This window comes from Lucilia sericata, unplaced genomic scaffold (genome assembly GCF_015586225.1).
Source record: "Lucilia sericata isolate MDLA Ls3-8-SP2 unplaced genomic scaffold, ASM1558622v1 Contig001191F_arrow, whole genome shotgun sequence".
Taxonomy (NCBI): Eukaryota; Metazoa; Arthropoda; class Insecta; order Diptera; family Calliphoridae; genus Lucilia; species Lucilia sericata.
Genome location: NW_023995156.1, coordinates 71,593 through 93,032, shown reverse-complemented (window position 1 = coordinate 93,032; position 21,440 = coordinate 71,593). Strand labels below are relative to the sequence as shown.

General features: G+C 31.1%; 1 protein-coding gene across 4 annotated transcripts in view; it reads right to left on the bottom strand.

The window, feature by feature from the left end:
- The window catches only part of LOC119610422 (bestrophin-2), a 35,840-nt gene extending 14,400 nt beyond the window's left edge, over positions 1–21,440 (bottom strand). For 2 of the 4 annotated variants that reach the window (XM_037965610.1, XM_037965609.1), the window contains exons 1-2: positions 21,127–21,439; positions 6,465–6,874 (exon numbers count right to left, since the gene is read on the bottom strand). In XM_037965610.1, the coding sequence (XP_037821538.1) occupies positions 6,465–6,535 (71 nt within the window). In that variant the 5' untranslated portion in view covers positions 6,536–6,874; positions 21,127–21,439. Of the gene's footprint in view, positions 1–6,464; positions 6,875–21,126 lie in introns of all 4 variants that reach the window. The other 2 variants (XM_037965607.1, XM_037965608.1) reach the window with 2 other exon arrangements.

The following is a 21,440-nucleotide window of genomic DNA, read 5'->3' as shown; positions in this document are numbered from 1 at the left end:
TTTGATTATATGTATTGGACTGTGTGACTGACTGACTGATGGACTCAGTATGATGATGATTTGTCGCCGTCATTGGGTCTGCAAACAAATAAAAGCAATAGTAATAACAATAATAAACAATCCATAGACGTTATAAATACACAATTTACTTTTTGTTAACCAACAACAATATCAAGTAAAATTGATACTTTGTTTGAGCAACAGACTGAAAGAATGAAAAAAATACAAAAATGATTTCATACACAGGAGATAAGGGAACGAGAGAACACAAAAGAAAAAAAATTAGTATGTCAAAGTAAAAAAGTTTATTATCATGTTTTTCTCCAAAGACTAGTAGTATTCCTTCCTCCTTTAATTTATTGCTGAAAAGTTTCTCTGTTTAAAGTTTTATTACACTGAAAGAAATGTGTATTTTTTTAAAATTTTGTGTTTTTTTTATAATTTAAACTTGTTTGTGCATAATTTAGAAATGACATCATTATTATTTAAGATCTTTAGTTTGTGATTTGGTTAGAGGTGTTCATGGTCTGCTGACGTTAATGTTAATTGTTTTTATAATATTTTTAAATATTGTTGTTAATGTTAGTGAGCATATTATTAATATTGAATTGATTTTTATGATTTAGAAGCATTTTTATTGTAAAGCAATGTGAAAAATCTTTGTAATTTTTATCTAATTAACTTTTGTGTAATAAATAGATTAGTAAATGGAGTAGTCTATGAACTAACCAGTAGAATAGTCCATAAACTAGTACATATCAGTCAAAAGACTAGGTCATGGACGTGTTATTAGTCAATTGTGTGGACAATAGACTAGTTAATAGACTTGTATTCGATAGAATAAATTTTTGATTATACTAGTCAATTGACTAGTCCTTTGACTAATCTTTAGTTTAGGAAATAGACTGTTTCCCAGAATAGTCAATGGAAAAGTCCATGGACTAGCCCATGGACTAGTCAAGAGATCACTTAATGACCGTCAATAAAGAAGATAACAGTCTAAAGTATTGGCTAGACTGGTCGACAAGTTCATAAGTCATACATTAATCCATGGACCTGTCAACAGACTATAACATAGAGGAGTCAATAGATTTGCCTAGTCCATAGACTAGTACATAGATTTATCAATAGTCTGGTTCTTTGACTAGTCATCAGACAGATTCGTAGACTGTATACCAGACTGGTTCATAAACTAGACAATAAGGTAGTTATCATACTAAATTATGATTTAGATTAGTTAATCTAGTCTAGCATAGTTAGACCAAACGCCAGAAGTTTTAGCTTCCGTGTCCTTTTGTATTGTAAGTTTTCAAAAGCATTCTATAAATGGCAATAATTGAACCTAAATTTTTATAAAGATCTACTTTAAGTATAAAGAAATGTTTGGCAAATTGGACTCATTAACCACATTATTTCTCAGCTCCAATAAAATTGTAGTAAAAGATTCAAATTCGTAAGTTTCCATCTATTATGAAAGAATCTTTTACTTCAATTCCTATTTTTTCTCTATAAATTGTGGTTATTTTGGCAAAGATCGTGATCATATTATGTGTGAAAAAAACAAGAAACTTTGCGAAGTAGTCTTTAACTTTTTATAAAGAGTGTCTTGAAACCATTCTAGCTTAGTGATCAATCTGATAGTGATTTGTGGGGGAAGGTTGGATTTAATGAAATAATGGAATTTATGCTGCCGAAAGTTTCTAGCATTACGGAGTATTAACGTCGTGCCCTTGGTCTATTAACTTTTGTCTGGAATTATCTATTGACTTGTAAGATCCATAGTTTAGTTTAGTACCACTCCATTGACTAGTATAGGGACAGTTCATAATTCGTCTATAATCTAGTCTGTTCAGTATTGTATGGATTAGTGTATTGAATAGCCTTTGCACTTTTCTATGGATTGGTCTAGATAGTCTAAGAACTAGTCTATAGACCAATTCGTTTAAGTCCGTTGACAACTTCATTGACTAGTCTACGGGCCAGTCAATGGACAAGTTTATAAATTTATCTATATACTACAGTCTGTTGACAAGAATCTATCTATTGACTCTGATCTATTAAATGAACTAGTCTATAAAATCGTCTGTGATGCAGTTTGCTGACTATAATTGATATATTGACAATAAAAAGGGGATTTATGGCATAAATTCGATTTTCATTAAAAACTCATGTTTTCACTAAAAACCAAATTTTTCTGTTTAAAAGTGATTTTTTACTAAAAAATATAATTTTTCTGTGTAAATGCTATTTTGCACTAAAAAATTATTTTTTTTCCTTTTAAATGCAATTTTTCACCTTAAATTGGATTTTTTACTAAAAATGCTAAACAGAGGAAAAAAATATACACGCCTGGTACCAAATTGACACCAAACTTTTCAATAACATCCGTTGTCAAGTATTTACATACATACAACAACAACACGTAATGTAGACCACGCAACTTTGTCAACATTGCAACAATTCGTTGTGGCAATCTAAACTTTATGCACATCCGTTGTCTAAATGTTAACAAACGTGGTAAGCTCACTATTTACAACGCATTTTGAGCTTACCACGTTTGTTAACTTTTAGATAATGGATGTGCATAAAGTTTAGATTGCGACATGTTATTGAAAAATTGCGGATGTTATTGAAAAATTTGATGTCAATTTGGTACCAGGCGTGTATATTCTTTTTCCTCCGTATATTTCATATTATGCACGAAATTTTCGTAAATATTACGAAAAAAGTGCATTTTTTACAAGAAATGTCGAAAATCTTAATTTGACTGCACCCTAATGTTCCATAGATATTTTTACAAACAGAAGGCAGCTAAGAAAAACAAATAAGTTAATATCTCTCTATTACTATAGTTGTTTACTAAAAAAAAATTATTTGCTAATCAAAACTTTCCACTTTAATACAAAAATAATATGGTTTTAATAAAAATTCCAAAAAAATTTTTTTGATAAAGGCTTTTATGATTATGACAATATCATGACAATTGTTAGTTGGTTTGTATGTACTAGGTATATATTTACAAAATAATTCTTGGGAAAATATTTTTTTCTATAAAGATGTACTAATTTCAAAGTATATTGTGGCATTTCTATGTCATTATTATTAGACATAGTTGTCTAATAAATAAAAAAATATTTAATGTAAATATTAATAATACAACTGAAGTGTGTCATTAACAAACCCTACTGATTTATTTCTATTGTTGTTGATATTTGTTTATAGGGTTTACTTTGTATTTGTTTAAACAATTGCGAAAAAAAATAAATCACGAGATATACTAACGCCTAGTATTCGAGTGGGAACAGATAATTGGGGTACTTTTAGATTGAGTCCATTGAGTTTATCTGTATTTTGATTAAGTAATCATTTCAAATAATTATTATATTTATTATATTAAAATTAGCCTTGAAAAGATAGTGTCGGTTATAGTTGTCAAAAATTTGTCAATAATGACAGATATTTGTTCGAAATTTTGATTTTTTAGATAGCAATATCATTTTATTCGGCAAATCAAAATATATTTGAAAAATAGTACTTTATTTGGTACAAGAGAAGTATTTTGAACGAAATTTGTCCGTTAGAAGGCGCCAAATGTTTAAAATTTTGCTTTTGTTTTAATATTTAAACGATATTTAACAAATAAAATGAAAATAAATCCAGTTAACACCTATAGTTCACATTTACCATTGACCATGAGAAAAAATTACCCTTTTCACTATACTTCTCATACAATTTTCTTAAGATAATTTTACTGTTAATTTTAAAAGTAAATGACACAAAATAACTAAATTCATTATATAAATAAATGAAAAAAAAAACTTTTATTTTTTTGCTACGTAAGAAAAATACTCGTAATAAAAACCAAGAACTAAAGTCAACAAATGAAATAATTAAACAAATAAAACTGCTGAGATTGTAGTTATTGGACTCATATACTTACTTATATGTACTCAAACTCATTAGTGTATTTAACAGAAATGACATAATTTCATTCTTTTTTTATCATTTTAAAATCACAATCAAACAATATTTAAACAAAATAATAAAAATAATTAACACGTTGTGAAAAACCATACAAAAAAATGCATTGAGCGATAAGCAGGAAAAATTTGATTAAAATACCGGCATAAGTGTTTTGTCGTTAACACTTAATCGCATCAAACAATTTAGTATGAAGTCATTGTTTTTAAAAAAATAATTTAGTGTATGTTATAAAAATTATGAATGGGTTAATTATTTACGCTCTTTAAAAAACTTTCTTTCAGAAAATCAGATAACTCCATTAAAATCCCTTTAAAAGTTGTTAACACAAAATTGCTAAATGAGCAAAAATTCCAATAATATAGCAACTTTGAATTCAAAATCTCTGAAATAATCACCTTTTACATATTCCATCATTATGAATGAATTAACTCCTTTTCTTCTCTGTGAGGAAATAGTACATGCAGCCATTTAATTTATAAAATAATACATATTTGTTATTGAAAAAAATGTATAACACAATGTACCGACAATGACTAACAGCTTCAAAATAACCGATCTTTGAATGCCACCAATCTCTTAGTAGAAAATAATTACTTCTTCCGTATTTATTTTAAGACGCAATAGTTTTAATACATTAGACCATTAACAGTCATATAGACGCCAACTCGCAACAAAAAAGAAGGGGAAGGGAGAACGGGGGCGAGGCGGGAGGACAGAGGGAGGGGGAAGAAGAAAAGAAGGCAACGAACGAACGAACGAACGAACGAACGAACGAAACGAACGAAGAACGAACGAAAGAACGAACGAACGAACGAACGAACGAACGAAACGAACGAACGAACGAAAACGAACGAACGAACGAACGAACGAACGAACGAACGAACGAACGAAACGAACGAACGAACGAACGAACGAACGAACGAAGAACGAACGAACGAAAACGAACGAACGAACGAACGAACGAACGAAACGAACGAACGAACGAACGAACGAACGAAGAACGAACGAACGAACGAACGAACGAACGAACGAACGAACGAACGAAACGAAACGAACGAACGAACGAACGAACGAACGAAACGAACGAACGAACGAACGAACGAACGAACGAACGAACGAACGAACGAACGAACGAACGAAACGAACGAAAACGAACGAACGAACGAACGAAAAAGAACGAAACGAACGAACGAACGAACTACGAACGAACTAACTAAAACTAACTAACTAACTAGACTAAACTAACTAACTAACTAACTAACGAACGAACTAACTAACTAACTACTAACGAACTAACTAACTAACGAACTAACTAACGAACGACTAAACTAACTAAAAAAACTAACAAACTAAAACGAACGAAAACAAACGGAACGAACGAACGAAAGAACAACAAAGAACGAACGAACGAAGAACGAACGAACGAACGAACGAAACGAAAACGAACGAACGAAAAAAACGAACGAACGAACGAACAACGAACAACGAACGAACGAACGAACGAACGAAACGAACGAACGAACGAACGAACGAACGAACGAACGAACGAACGAAGAACGAAACGAACGAACGAACGAACTAACGAACGAACGAACGAACGAAGAAACGAAACGAACGAACGAACGAACGAACGAACGAACGAACGAACGAACGACGAACTAACTAACTAACGAACGAACGAACTAACTAACTAACTAACTAACTAACGAACTAACTAACTAACTAACTAACTAACTAACTAACTAACTAACTAACTAACTAACTAACTAACTAACTAACTACTAACTAACTAACTAACTAACTAACTAACTAACTAACTAACTAACTAACTAACTAACTAACTAACTAACTAACTAACTAACTAACTAACTAACTAACTAACTAACTTACTAACTAACTAACTAACTAACTAACTAACTAACTAACTAACTAACTAACTAACTAACTGACTAACTAACTAACTAACTAACTAACTAACTAACTTACTAACTAACTAACTAACTGAGTCGAGCAGGGGTGTTGAAAATTGGGAATATCGGTCGTCAGTTTCATATGGTGATCAACGTGCCGAAATATTGATCAAGTTGTCACAAAAATTCTGATTTAGTGACCATCCCAAATATAAAATTTTTACTTGTTAATACATTTTTTTATATTGATTATTATTGATACTGCAAAAGTTTTATTATTCAGTCCACACTGCTTAGATTTAATAAAATGATTAATCTTAAAAATTAAAAACCAGATACCGAAGTTTTTAATTTCTTCGTTCACTGTAAAAAAATGTATAAAAATCAAAAAAATGGATAAATTAATTTCAATATGTATTGCATTTCAATTTAAAATTTGTATGTATTACACATATAAAAACACAAAAAAACTTTGCACTCGTAATTAAATATAAGATCATTCTCAATTATATTTAAGTAGTAAATATTTATATACAAATGTTTTAAGTCGCCTTTATTATTTACACTCACCTGAGCAATAATTTTAAAAAACAGCCAAAACCACGACACGTCGCTACTTCTCCTGTGTAGGTAACTGTCATTTTGTTGTTTTAAAAAATACTGGCACTTTTGTTCTTAATAATATTATTTAAATATACTATGTATATATAACTAGGTATATAAATTTATTTATTTATTATATGTACTTATATATATATATAACACTTTTAATTTATCACAAATATTTAGACAATAAGTACAAGTATCTATCCTCTAGTACTAATTGTTAAAGTCTGTTTGAATTTGAAATTGAATTTGTACAAAAATATCTTTGATCTGGCACTGTGGTCGTCGTCATCGTTACATAAGTAACTTAAAGAGACATTTTTCTTTCTCTTCTTCTTCTTCTTACTTTTGAGATTTTGAAATTGAAAATTATACTGAAAAGATAAAATAAAATATCGTGTGTTAATTAGTGTATATAATAAGGGAATATAAAGAAATATGTTTGTATGACTGTTTTAAAATAATTATTTGTTAACTAAATAATCATACAGCAATCATTGTAGTGTACAATTCAAGATAAATAAATTTAATTTGCTTGAGCATTGAGCCAAAGTAATGAATTGTATTGTAAATCACAAATTAAATTATTTTGATTATAAATTCTGAATGAATTAAAGGTAAATAAAACAATAAATTTTGTTTTTTTTGTATGAGGGGCAAATAAAGTATTGTTTGTTAATTAATCACTTAAGAATGTTTTTAATTATCGTATAATGTTTTTATTATTTTCCTGTTAAATACATATTTATTTCCCAGTGAAATGCTTATATAGTTATATCGATGGTTGAAGGTTGATATCATATAACTAATATTTTTTCCGAACTTATTTCGAACATAGACTGTATATTGATCTGATGACTTCTATATAGTTGAAATATTTTTTAAAATTTAAAAACTATTTCCCTTGATAAATTTATTATCTCAAAATAAAAATAAAAAACTTTCCCCATCTATTATCGCTAATAATCAGTATTTACCAGACGCTTTATCAATTTCAAGAGGCACAAAACTAATTGTTATTATACGTTAATTATAAGGATTATTAACCTCTTGCCTTACCCTAAAACGGCGTTAACTTTCCAACAGGTGAAGAATACACACCTACGAAAATAGAACAAACAAATAAACAGACATCAAAAATATTGTTTACTATCAAGTTTACCCTACAAGATTAATTATAGGTTATTTGGTTTTTTGAAATCGTCTGCAAGATATTTTCTCTTAGAAATGGTCTCCTGAAAGTTTATGCGATATTTTTTTCCCCAAGTCTGGTTGGTTCATTGGTCTATGCTTGGTGTAGGAAACTTAAAGGTTCTTATACCAAATGTAGTCATCATCATCATTGTGTCAACTCCAACAGTAGTAATTTAATAGAAGATTAATTCGCCTAGTATACGCAGTCATATCAGTCATTACTGCAACCGCTATAAACCCAACCAGGTCAATTCTTTTTGACCATCATAAAGTGCCAGGTTATCCTCATCAGTATGACTAATGTGGCCAATTTATCAGCTTTATTATGGATTATCTTTATCTCGTGAAGGTACGTCCAACATTCACAAACTAATCATAATGTCGTACATGAAAACTGAGACAACAGACACATGATAATTCAGCAGTCTCCATGATAGAGAGAGTCAAACAACTGATTCAATTTTCTCTTTATGAAGACAAGAACCAGTTCGTTTATGTTATTCTCTAGTATCAAGAGCAACTTTAGGGTCGAATGGTTCGCCATCTCATGAAAATATGTTCCAACTTTGCTAACCAGTCTTAATATAGTGGTGTATACTTATAGGATATAAAATCCACTACACTCCACCACCACGAGCGCGCCGTTATTTATAATAAATAGTTCATCTGTTGTCCATACTATAAATCAATTTTCAGGAAGGATAGTGGTTGAATATTATTCAATACTAGGCTTTTAGACACGGGCAATGTTAAGCTTGGCAGCCGAGGTTAGGGACAAATGTTTGGCCATGGGATTAGTTATCAGCCAATTTAAATAAAGGACGAAGTTTTCGACATACTCCGGAATTTGTTTGTGTATATCATGAATTCCAGGAAAGAACACAGAAAAACTGACAATTTTTTACCTCATGTCTTTCAATTTCTTTCATATTATCAATATATGTTTTTTTATGAAGAAAATAAAACAACTCCGTTTTTTATTTTGGGAAATTTCAAGAAACGCGATTTTTGTTCGAAAACTAAAAAATATCAAAAAGGTATAAAACTTTGAAGGTTCATATCTTTCAGAGTTTACATTATAATATAATTTTTATACTAAAAAGTTTTTTATGGAAATGCACTTTTTGAATGCGTTTTTGATATCTTTCTCCCTGCTTAAAATTTTTCAAAATTGCTTTAATAGATTATTTAAAGCTTTTTACGCAAAATATAAAAATATTTTTTTGTGACGTAATAAAAATTTTTATATTTTTGATGGGCATTTGATCTAACTTAAACTAAAAAAAATTAATTTTCAAAATATCGCGAAAAATAATGTTTAAATATTCGTTTAATAAAACAATTTAATTTATATAATATAAAAAATAGCAAATTTTGATTTATGATATTTTAAAATACTGTCAACAGAGAGAACGACATTGAAACGCAGTCAAGGTGCTCTTGCTTTAAAAATGCATTTATCTTCAAAAATATTATTTAAATCAAAGTGTACATTAGTGGTAATCGAATTTAAATATTTACATCCCAATTCTGATCAATAATGTATTTTAAGCAGTTTAAAATTCTGTTAAATGCGATTTTCCAATATCAAAAATTTTAAAAAATCTATAAAAATACATAGATGTAATGCACGTCACAAAAAAATATTTTTTTTTCTTCAAATAATCGATTAATGCACTTTTAACAAATTTGAAACAGGGAGAACGAAATCAAAAATGCATTCAAAAAGTGCATTTCCATAAAAAATGCACTATCTTAAACGTTTTTAAATAAAATAGAATTATATTGTATTTTAAATCAACAAAATCCGATATAAACTCTCAAAGATATGAACCTTCAAAATTTTATTTGTAGTTTTCGATTAAAAATTAAAATCGCCATAAAACTCGCATTTTTTGGAATTTTTAAGAATTTAATGTAGATATGTCTTATATGTCTAATAGAGTATGTGTTTACAAAAAAATTAAAGGTCAATTCTTAATTGATTTCTCATGGAATTCATGATATAGTACATTCCATTAGACAACGCCTAAATGGGATGGAGCTATAAATCTCTGAGAGTGCGAAGTATCTGTAATTAGTTTAAGATTCTAAACTAATCTTAAACTAATTACAGATACTTCGCACTCTCAGAGATTTATAGTTCCATCCCATTTAGGCGTGACAACGGAAAGGTGGAACCTTATATTTCTTCGAAAGTAGTACCAGTCCACTGTATCTATCGACATAATCGTTTCTTAATCGTTGGTTTGAAAGGACGATCCGAAGAAATACACCTAGGCCACTATCGGGTCTGTTGTGCCGTCCTTTCTGGGAATCGAAACCACGATCTCCGTACTGATAAAGTTTTTGTTTAAGTTAGAATTGACCAAAAAGTTGTCGAATGAGATCAAGTCTCATTATAACACTTACTGTTTATATTCTGACAAGGTTGGCAACCGTTATCGCTAAACTATCGTCCGCCAAAATACCTTTTCAGCACTATTACTGTTACTGCTAAAATGGCGATACCGAAATAAGCCATGATACCGATAACGCAAAATTAACTACCGAAATAAGTCGAAATACCGACATTTTTAGACTATGGACTTGATAGACTAGACTAAATACTAAAGTATATAAAAAATGTCTTTATCGACTAGACTATAGGCGATGCCATAAACTAGAACAACGGTTCCCGAATAAGAGCCCACGGACTCCCATTTTTTAATAATTTTAATCATACCGAAATTACCGTTAAAATATCGTTACCGTAATATGCCAAAATACCGATAAGGCTAAAATACCAATACCGAAATAAGGTAAAACACCTTCTCATCGCACCGTTTCGAAACGGTTGGCAACCTTGTATTTTGATAAACATCTGTTCCTGTCGGAGCTATGTCATAGTACCTATAGACTGGAGGCGTAATATGTCGGACCAAGATCGTATAACAGAATCAGATTGCAGCATTAATAAAATTGAATTCATATAACAAAAGTTAAATAAAAGTATTAGATGATCGTTGTTAAATACCTTAACCTCAAACGGTAAAATTATCACCTATTTAACATCGATCGTGATAATTTGACTGCAGTGAATATTCCACAAGTAATTTCCCATGAGTCTACGTTATCGAGACCGCAATGATTAAACATTTTGATACAAAAATAAGATTTGTTTCAACCTCAATATCAAACTAAATTTACCTTATTTCCCTGAAATACCGCACATCCAACCGTAAATAATACCACTAACCGTTTACTTTTCAATCATTCTGTTTTTTTTTTATATAAATATTTCTTGTTTTCATTTCTTCAATTATTAAAAGTAATTAAAACATTATCTACCTCACGCGAATTGTAACGCTACAAAAAACAACAAAGATTATTAAAAATAAAAATTGCAACTGTTTTATAGCTTTTATTAAAAAAAGAAACTAATACTTAGTAATAAATTAAGTAAATCTATAAATCAATTGTCAAGATCAAATACTTAGAAAAATAGGAAAAACTAATACCCATCAATTGAAAACTGTAATTTTTTTCCTTATATGTATACTCACAATTGGAACGAACGACGAATTTCGTATAGCACGACGAACTAGTCGACAGCAATTCGTTGCGTAAATTCGTCGAATGGAACACAATCAAATTATTCGTACTGCGAATTCGTTTCAAAATTTGTTTGTTCGAAATCGGAAAAAGTAAGAAAAAGGAACAAAAATTATATTTTTGTGAATCTCCACGATTTTGAGATAATTTTAACAGCTTTAAAATTTATTCGAACATTATTTCGAAATTAGAAAATGTAAGAAATTGGCCGCGAAAAGAACTAAAATTATATTTTCGTGAATATCCCCAATTTTGAGATTATGTTAACAACTTCAAAATTTTTTCGAACATTTCTTCGAATTTTCGAACTTAATTTTAAATATTCCAACATAGCATTGTAGTGTCATCAAGCGTACTCCAGACTGCCAAATTTCAGACAATTCGGGCCATGAGAACTTGTTTTAATGGCTTTAAAAATTTTTCGAACTTAAGTTCGAATTTTCGAAAATTTTATTTTTAGTTTTTATAACCCAGAGATTATTTTAAGAGCATAAAAAATTTTTCGAACATAACTTCGAATTTTCGAATATAATTTCGAATATTCGAACATAATATTGTATTGTCATTAGCTGTACTCACAACCGCCAAAATTTCAGCAAATTCGGGCTACCGGAATTGGTCTTAAAACAATTTTCTCCAATTAATTCGTCGTTCGTCTGCGTAAGAAATAGAAATAAACCTATCGCATAGTTCGTTACGTACGACGAATTTCGTCATACGCAATGATTGTGTACATTTTCAAAAACCCAAGTGTGTTCTATTTCTAACGACGAATATTCGTTCCGAAAAATTCGTCGTTTGTCCCAATTGTGCGTATACTATTAAGCATTAATGTAGGGTAACAACTACTGTAATTAAGCTGACACTTGTTGTAATTGTTTGAATAGAACAAAATGGTTTTTTATCTCTAATAGGTCTGCAGGCAGGTTACATTTTATGACGGGGTTTCCTTTTCAACAGTTTCAAACATTTTATAAATAATACGAGTACATGTACTTGTACAAGTGCTACTTGTACAACAATTTCATAATTTCAATTTCAATATTTAATACACTGATAATAATGGGAACGTATCAGTATATGTATGTATTCATGTATTTGCCCTCATGTGAGTGCCAAGTATTATTTGTTTAAGGAATTACATATGTTTTTATTGTAAAGACCAGAGTTTTAAACAAATGTTATCTATATGAATTTTTGCAAAAACGATTATTATATGTAGCAACAAACTAGAGAAATGTAAAGTATGCAGACATTTCCAGCTCTGTTTTGCCACTAGTCATATGTGCAGTCTGTACATAATAAAACGCAAGAGCAAAAATATTGAGGGCAACATATAAATATTGAATGGTTATTTTTTTTAGTTTTTTTCTTAAAAATAAAAAAGAGTAAAAAAAATGATAAAAAATATATAAATCCACAAGGTCATTGACACATTTATGACTAATTTCTTGTAGTTTAATTATGACGTCACATTTTATATAAATAAATTAAATAAAAGCAAACAAATCAAAACAAAATTTTTTATATATGCTAATGTTTTGATAACATGAAATTAAATTTATTTCACACTATACGAAAAAAAAAATTTAAAAAAACCTAAAAGAACTGGCAACTTAACAAATAAGTTCATTCATACATTGACTTTTGTGTTTTTTACGTTGTACACAAAAATTTTTTTATATAAAATTAGTCAACTGTATACAAATTCATTGTAGCATGCAGTCAATGCATCTTGCAACATGTGTCTGAGGTTCTGTTCTTCCTCTAAATATAATTAAAATTTTAATGAACAAACTATTTTAATGCACCAAGTTCAAAATTGTATACCTAAGGGAAACATTTCATTAAAATTATATTCCCAAATTACTGAAACTATGTTCACATCTATCAAATATTTAATAAAAATGAGTTGACCCCTATAAAATTGCCAAAAAAATAATAAATCTTGGAAATAATTTCTTTAATTACAAAAAAAAAAAAACATGTTAGATCCAACAAAATTTATAAATAATAGTGGTTACGTCTTTTTGTCAAATATTTGTTAGATGTGAAAGTACCTTTAGAATCGTACATAATCTTAGACTAATTTAAATTGTTCAGGGTTGTTTAATATTTTTAATTATTTTCCAGCCTTAAGTCTTTTTCCCTTTAAAATATTCGACATACATTTTTATTTTAAATTAACTCTAACAAGTTTATTTAAAAAATTACTAATTTAAGAAATTTTATTCTAATATTTTGCGTGCTAAAGCTTTGTATAATTAAATTAATTTAAAATTTATTAGAGTCAATTTCCAAGTAATAAATAAAAAAAACACATGACATTTGTTTAAAATCACATTTTTTCCGATACACTTCACTGAGTTTTTTTTGCTGCTCAACAAAAAATTAAGATAAATTAAATTAACTTCTATTAAATCAGTCAAATACAGTGGAGCAATTGATAATTTTGTAAAACTGGAAGGTTTGTACAGATCATAACACAAAGAACAATTTAGTGTCAGTACACTACACAATACACAAGTCCAATTAAGTCCCTTTGTTCATTGTTTGATGAACTTGTGATCGCTAAGATCGCGAAATGCATTTGGCTTAGATTAGGACATAATGAATGATTTACAGTTTTCTCCCTTTTCACGTTGTGACAACTCCTACAAGATGTCGAAGTGCTTTACATGAACACCTGCCGTGTCGGCCTTATTTCACGGTGCTGAACTTCTTTGACGTCTCACAGGGTGAACTTCTTTGAGGTCTCACCACCGCCCCACACTCAAGTGGCTATTTTTGTACATGGTTCTATGGGTCCATTTACAAGCACTTTGCTCAAGTACTCGATCTGACAAATCTCTGACCATTGCTTAACTTCCGAGATTCAAAAACATCACTTCCGTTTACAACCAGACAGATGGGATGGCGTTTGTTGAGTCGGCAACAGCACCTAGAGACATATTAGGTATACCGAAACTACTTTGTTCACACTCACAGAGAACACACTGTGGTAAATCTGGTATGAACATAGTTTTACCTGGACAAGGAAGGAAAATTCAATGGCATCACTTATGTGAGATACATTTTATCCATCACCATTCAACTCAGTACACTTCTCATTCATTTGACACACCCATAGAGGACAACATCCGACACACTCACTCTGGGTATACGGAAGGGTAAGATCCGTATATCCGAGGATACAGACAGACTAGAGTTACTGGTAGCACCTCTCTTCCCGGGGATTATAATAACACCAAGATGGGGTCTATCATCAAGGTAATATGACCCGGGGGGAGACAAATCTTACCGTAGTCATAAGGGATAGTGAGGACACTTGCATGTATAATAATAAGTACTGCATCACAGATCAACGAGGGACAACTGAGTACATTCGTGAACTCCTCAGATTATAGAGTCCACGACGTAATCCACGGGTTAGTGATTTCTTTTGCATCATAGATGAGTTTATTCCTCTAATCCTTTGGATATTAGGTAGAATAGAAGTTGTAGATGCTGGTCGGCATAAAAGTGTTAAAGTCGATGATATTAGAACGTCTTGAGTCAAGCAGTACTTGGAGCAAAGGCTCTATGCGATCATTCTATAAACAGCTTTATCTCGATAGGGGCATAAAATAATTGATGTTATGGGCCAGAAATTTCAGTTAAATAGGGTAAACAGTTGTACCAGAGCACGAAGGTTAGTATGATGGTTTTATGACTTCAATGACGGCCCTATAGACCTCGACTGAAAGTCAGTTCCAAGAGTTCTTCTCAATGCTATACCAAGGCGCTATACTTGGCATGATAGTATTTCACGAAGGTGTCGGAGAAGTTAAAGTTAAGTATTAAGTAGTGACCCTTGACCGTTGACCGCATCACATAGACAGACAATGAGTCAAACATACTACGAAAGGAGTCCCGGTTTGTTATTGGTTCTGAATGGCAAAACTGATTCGAAGAAGGCAGATCAAGGATCGTAGTTGGCAATAATTATGGTCCAGTTTCTTGACTAGACTTTAAAGTAATCCAACGCTTTCACCTTTTCTTATTCCCTATTATTAAATAATGCCTGGAAAGACACCTAAGTCTGTCATGACGGAAATCCTATATTGTTGTATAATTTTCGCTACAGTAGGAAAGTTTAATGCAGAAGGAAAAAATGATATTGCTGAAAGTCGTGGAGCTTTATCAGCAGCACTTGAAATAAGTGAAATAAGTCTTAAACATTTTAATAAATCGTACGTCATAAAACTTTAAAAACTATTTTAATACAATTTCATCGAATTATATTGTGAATAAAAACCTATAATTTCTCCAACCAACCCACTGTTCTCTCGCGAATAGCAACAATAAAACCAAATAGTATGATAAAGATTTTGATTGTTCGATAAAATTTTGCTTGTTCTTTATTTGTTTTACTCTTTACTATCGAGTCGTAAACAAATAATGTCAACTTTACGTTTTGCCGCGATTTTTTGTAGACGAAATTCTTCGTTTACCTTTATAATAATGAAAGAAAAAAATTATATATAAATTAGCAATAAATAAAATAAAAGTGAAAGAAAGGAAAGCAGCAAATTGAATGAACTCTCCAATCCTTTTGTTGTTGCTGTTTTATTTTGCTCTATTTGAGAAAAAAACGGCGTCTCGCTATAATAAGTAGAAAAAACAAAAATAAATCGGTAAAAACAAACAAATATTATATAGACTTCGTAGCAGGGATGGAAAATGCAGTACATAGATTTTTTTGTTCTTTTAGCTGGTTATAGAAACGGTGTCAATATTCTATGGATGCCAATCTTCTAATTAGTGTTGGGCAGAAATAGGGCGCTTAAAATGAGAGTAGCATTATTCGTCAAAGTATTAGTACAGGCAAATACATGCTCAGCAGTTCGACAAAGAGTCACTGCGTCCGAAAAACACAGTAATGTCTAACCACCTAACCAGTAATTAATCTTTCGAGAGTGAAGACTGTCGTCACTTCAGTGTCCCCTTAGTAATTAAGAGCTGAAGCAGTCCTCAATTTACAGTTCCCAAGTAATCTAGAGAGAGGATACTAAAAAACAAACTCAAGCAAAAATGTTCATTGCCATGCATTGACACCTTTGTACTAACTTTCTGACTGTCTCCTTGTAATCTATGGAATGACGATTGACTTCTTAGGGATTGTCTTGCCAAACTGTTGGGTGTTTTTGCCGGTTTTTTTAAATTTCTTCTTGTATTTGTGTGAAAAGTCGATTTATATTGCCCTAGGGCAATTATGCTCTAAATTCTTTAAGCATCTCAATTTTCCAACCCTGTTACGTATCGTGCAAATATGAAATAATGTGACAAAATAAACATAAACAAAGTGAAGAACTAAACCTATCGAAGAGTGAAAAGAAGAAGAAATGAGAACAACAACAAACACTCGAAAAAAGCACAATAAAATAAAGAAATGGTGCACTGACACTGATACATTTTACATTCATACACACTCATGTAATGGTCATGTAAAATGTGTAGTGTAATGTATGGATGTATAAATTGTTGTTGTCGTTGTTGCCATTAAAATAACGATGTAGACGGCGAACTTATAGAATCTATAGAAAACAAATCGGGAGTAAAAGAAATCATAAAAACTTTAACATTAGCAGAGATTGAAAGGAGTGTTATTAAACAAAAGTGTTTATTCTTTTAAAAGAACTAAGTAGCCACGTGACTGATGAAAAGAGACATATCGTTGGGCATGTTTATTTAATCAAAAATCATAAGTTGCTTGGCAGATACACCTGTCACTGAGTAGACAATCTTTGGACTCTTAGCAATAGGGTTGGTTGTCTTTGGGCGAAGGTCTAATTACTTAGGAAAAGTTACAACAGTTTTGTTCAGCTTAATTCCGAGACCTTTCTCGTAAACTTAACAATTGGATATTCCATGTCAAAGTGACAGATTCCCTTTGTATGAAGCTAGTAACAGTTCCTTCTTCTCTCCTGATTCCTACCAATCCAAACTCTTTAAGAACAAGTCACGGGATAAGTTTGGTAACGGTTAATTTCCTTCCTTTCCTTCTAAGGTGTTATGGTCCTCTAAAATCTCACCAGTCAAGGAATTGGAACGTTTAGTGAGTTTATTTCAAAGAAACGAGAATAAGCGATCACAACCAGTCATGGAATTGTAAAGTTTCTTACTTTATAAGTCAATTTCAAGTTCCTTTATCTCTTAAAAAAGTGGCCTCCGGTAGGTTAGTGGTCTAGTAGCGCACAACAGGCCCGATAAAGGCCTTCTTTCAAACTATATCTTAAAACCAAAATCGTTACTTTCTTAAGAAGTTTTACACTCTTAAGAAATTTTGGTGAAATAATTTTTTCCTCCATTTTAAGATTACATTCTCTTAATACCCTGAATATGCAAAAAAACCCAAACCAAATAAAAATACATTAGAACATGTGTCGTCATACGATTGAATCATTTTAGCTGAAACTCAACCAACGGAATATTAAACGTAATAACTTGAAAACACACAAACGGCAACAATAATACGAATTCGCAATAAAATATTATAGGGCAGAGGAGCGCAAGATTGCCATTACATAGCACGCGTGATAGGGTAAGAAAATTCTGCTGACGCTAAGTTGATACACATACACTATAGGTTTAATTCTTCTTCTTTTTATAATGAGCAATATCAGTGGGTTTGCTCTCAACTTGAAAAACAAAATCAAATCAGTTGCTGATCAGCACTTGTCGAAGCAAGGTCTGTACGCGACGTTTTTAAAATACACACAGAAATACAACAACAAAATTTTAAGAAAGCCGAATTAATGTAGGAGAACATGAGAGAACAGTTGTTAGTTTTTTATATATAGGCTTTGAAATACGCTGGCTGTCAAAATCCATAATAAACATTTGACAGTTAGCATATACATTATAGTTTATAGTCATTTTATTAGTATACTTTTATTTTGAATTGAATTCTGTTCTCTGCTGCTTTACCAACACAAATAAAACTATGGTACTCTATGGTAGTATGTGTTTGAGCAACACTGTTATAGGGCGAGAATGCCGCGAGAGAGGTCAAAGGGAGTGGAGGGTAGGAAATATGGTATTTCCACAACATTTAATTGAACATTCGAAGTATGTATAAAATCATTTACAAACATTTTTACATACCAACGAAGGTTAAAATTGTTAAAAACATTTTAAACAAATCTAAAAAACACAAATACTAGACGCTTGGTTCGGCCATAGAACGTAATAGCGATAGACAGATAAAAATACAAATTTCTAGTAGTGGTATGGTTCCGTGTTTGTTTTTATTTGAGGAAAAACATTTTTTTTAATTTTTACGCAACAATTTTGACGTTGATTTTTAACACTCACTTACACAAACATGAATATTTATAGTACTCATTTCTTACTCTTTTTTACTCGGTTACTAACAATTTTGGTTTTTTTAAAGCTCTTTTTTTCGTGAATATTCTTTTGTTGCTTTTTATTTATTTATTTATTATTTGATTTATTGTTAAAAACACAGAATCTTCTCTGAAGTACAACTACATAAATAAAGAGAAAAATAATAATAACAATAGTGAGTGATTAACACAAAAGAAGTGTGACAGAAGAAGATTTATCAAAGAAGAAGGCACTTAGAAATGGATAAAAACAGGCCATAAAAGTACTTTTTGTGGGGACCAATTTAAGGCAAGTAAAGGAGTAGAATAAAAAGATGGTGGGACTACTTTACTATTTCTCAAACGAATAAGATGCGATAAACCTGCCTAAAGAGATGGGTATGAAATTCCACATCGACTAAGAAAATTTCAGACACTTTGTGAATACGTAGGAAGCAACTGAGCTATGTATAATAAAGACAACTAACTGAACAACTTCTCTGCGACTCTTCTGCTCTGATGATTTCAAACAAAAATAGCTTGGCTATCAAACACTCAAAGATAATATTCATGTTTTTATTAAGGAACGTGATGTCTACAATGCAGCGATAACCAAGAAATGGAGGAATATTGACGAGCAACATGGATACCAAAACGAAGTATTCCGACTTTCTTAAGGCAACGAGGCGACCAGAAGTAACGTTAACCAGGAAGTGAAGGAATATTGACGATCAACATGGATACCAAACCGAAATATAACGACTCTCTTAGGCAACGAGACGACAATAGGCAACGTTGATCTCAATGTTTAAGAACAGTGATGTGATAACCGTATACACTGTACAGCAATTATCGGAAAGCGTTTTAGGTAATACTCACTCATTCTTTAACCAAGAAGATTAGAAAGATATGTTCACGGTATTACAACGGTTCTAAGTCTGGATTATCCAAGAATGATATGCTTTAAGTGACTGCCAAATAATAGAGCATTGATCTTAAACAAGAGCTCTGAGTAGATCAGATGACATATTATACATTAATGAAAATCAACATGAATACAGAACCAAAATATAGGACTTGGGTACCTAGGAGGCAACGAAGAAAGTTCGGAATTCTGATAAAGTGCGAGACGTATAATACTGTGAGAGATAAGAACTGCATTTCAAATAGTTTCCAAATCTATCTAACAAATTTTAGATCATTAACCTTAAACGGAAGCTTAGAATGGGCCATTTGACATCCCTTGATGACAAAAACCTCGGATACCGAAAAAAGTGATCAAATGATTACTTATGAAAGTGCTTCGTGCCAAGATGACTTTCTTAGGGGCCACTTATAAGAAGATTTTATTTATTGTCTTCGAAAGATAGTTTAGTTGTTGTATTATCAGTTCTACTGTCATTAAGAGTTGTTCCCTGTGAAAAGAACTACCGGTTGATGTAGCAGTTCTTGAGTTGCCGATTGTGAGTTTGATCGTTTCGGAGTCATGAACCAATTGTCACGGTAATTGCATGGACTGACGAAGGAACTTCCGCTTGATATAACTGTTCCTGAGTTGTGAATTATGAATCAGATCGTGCCGGAGCCCTGATCCAATTGTCATGGCAATTGGAAGATTGGGGATTATTAGAATATCGGTAGCAACACGATAAATGCTGTTCCGGAGGCAAATTCTTTGGTCATATTCACTCCATTATTGCCTAAGATTGTTGGATAATGGGCTAAGCATGAATGATTCGCTTAATTGCAATCTTTGAATCTTTAAGAAATCTGAAGATCTAGAACAGACTTCATTATCTTCTTATTATTTGTTCGATCTTAATCCGATTGAGAATGCGAAATATGTAATTGTCAAGTTTTAATGATTTGGAATTATCCAATCTCGTCCTTAAGAACGAAAATATAGTCATTGCAGAACGTTGAAATGTCGGAAATATGTACAATGTCTTAACGCTTCTTTGTACAGTAAATCTTCACTTTGATAATTTCACTATAGTTCTGAAAAAAATAAGTTGACATCAGCATAGTCTCATATATCATGCAACGGTCGATAAAGGGTTAAAAACTGTAAACATTTAGTAGAAGTTTTCGAAACAAAACTTTTGGGTACACAGGGTAGGTTAACAGAAGTACTTTTTGCGGTACTATTCTTCACTATTACATCTAGCAGTTTTGCTCATCTCTGATGCTTTACCACAACAATAGGAAGAACAAGAGCTTAAAAAGATTTTTTTGTTCTTTAGACACTTTCAACTGAAGCCAAGTAAAATGGAAATTATTAATCATCATTATACACTTTGGATATTTACTAAAAACAAACTTTTTTAAACTGGTTTTAAATTTGTGAAAAATATTTGTTATCTGGAAGAGATTTGGAAAGATTTCTTTTGTTTGCAAATTTCTTTGAATTCAATTTAGCACAAAAAGACTAGATATAAAAAAACAATTTTTAAAAACACTCATACACTCACATTTTATTTATTTAATTCTAAATTAAAAAAAGTGACGGACTTTCTTTTAAACTTTTTGCTTTTTTTAATAACTGCAATTAAACAGCAATGTAAATTTGCTTTTTTGTTGAAATAATTATTAATTATATTTTTTTATTCTATATTTCTGTTATTTTTTTGTTTGTTTTTTTAAACTGCAAAACAACAACACTTTACATGACACGCTTTGTAACAACACACTTAACGGCACGACAACGACATTTATTTGAATTTATTTTAGCAGATTAAAGGCACAACCACTCGCTACCGCCGACATTTAGTGACTGTTTAGTAGT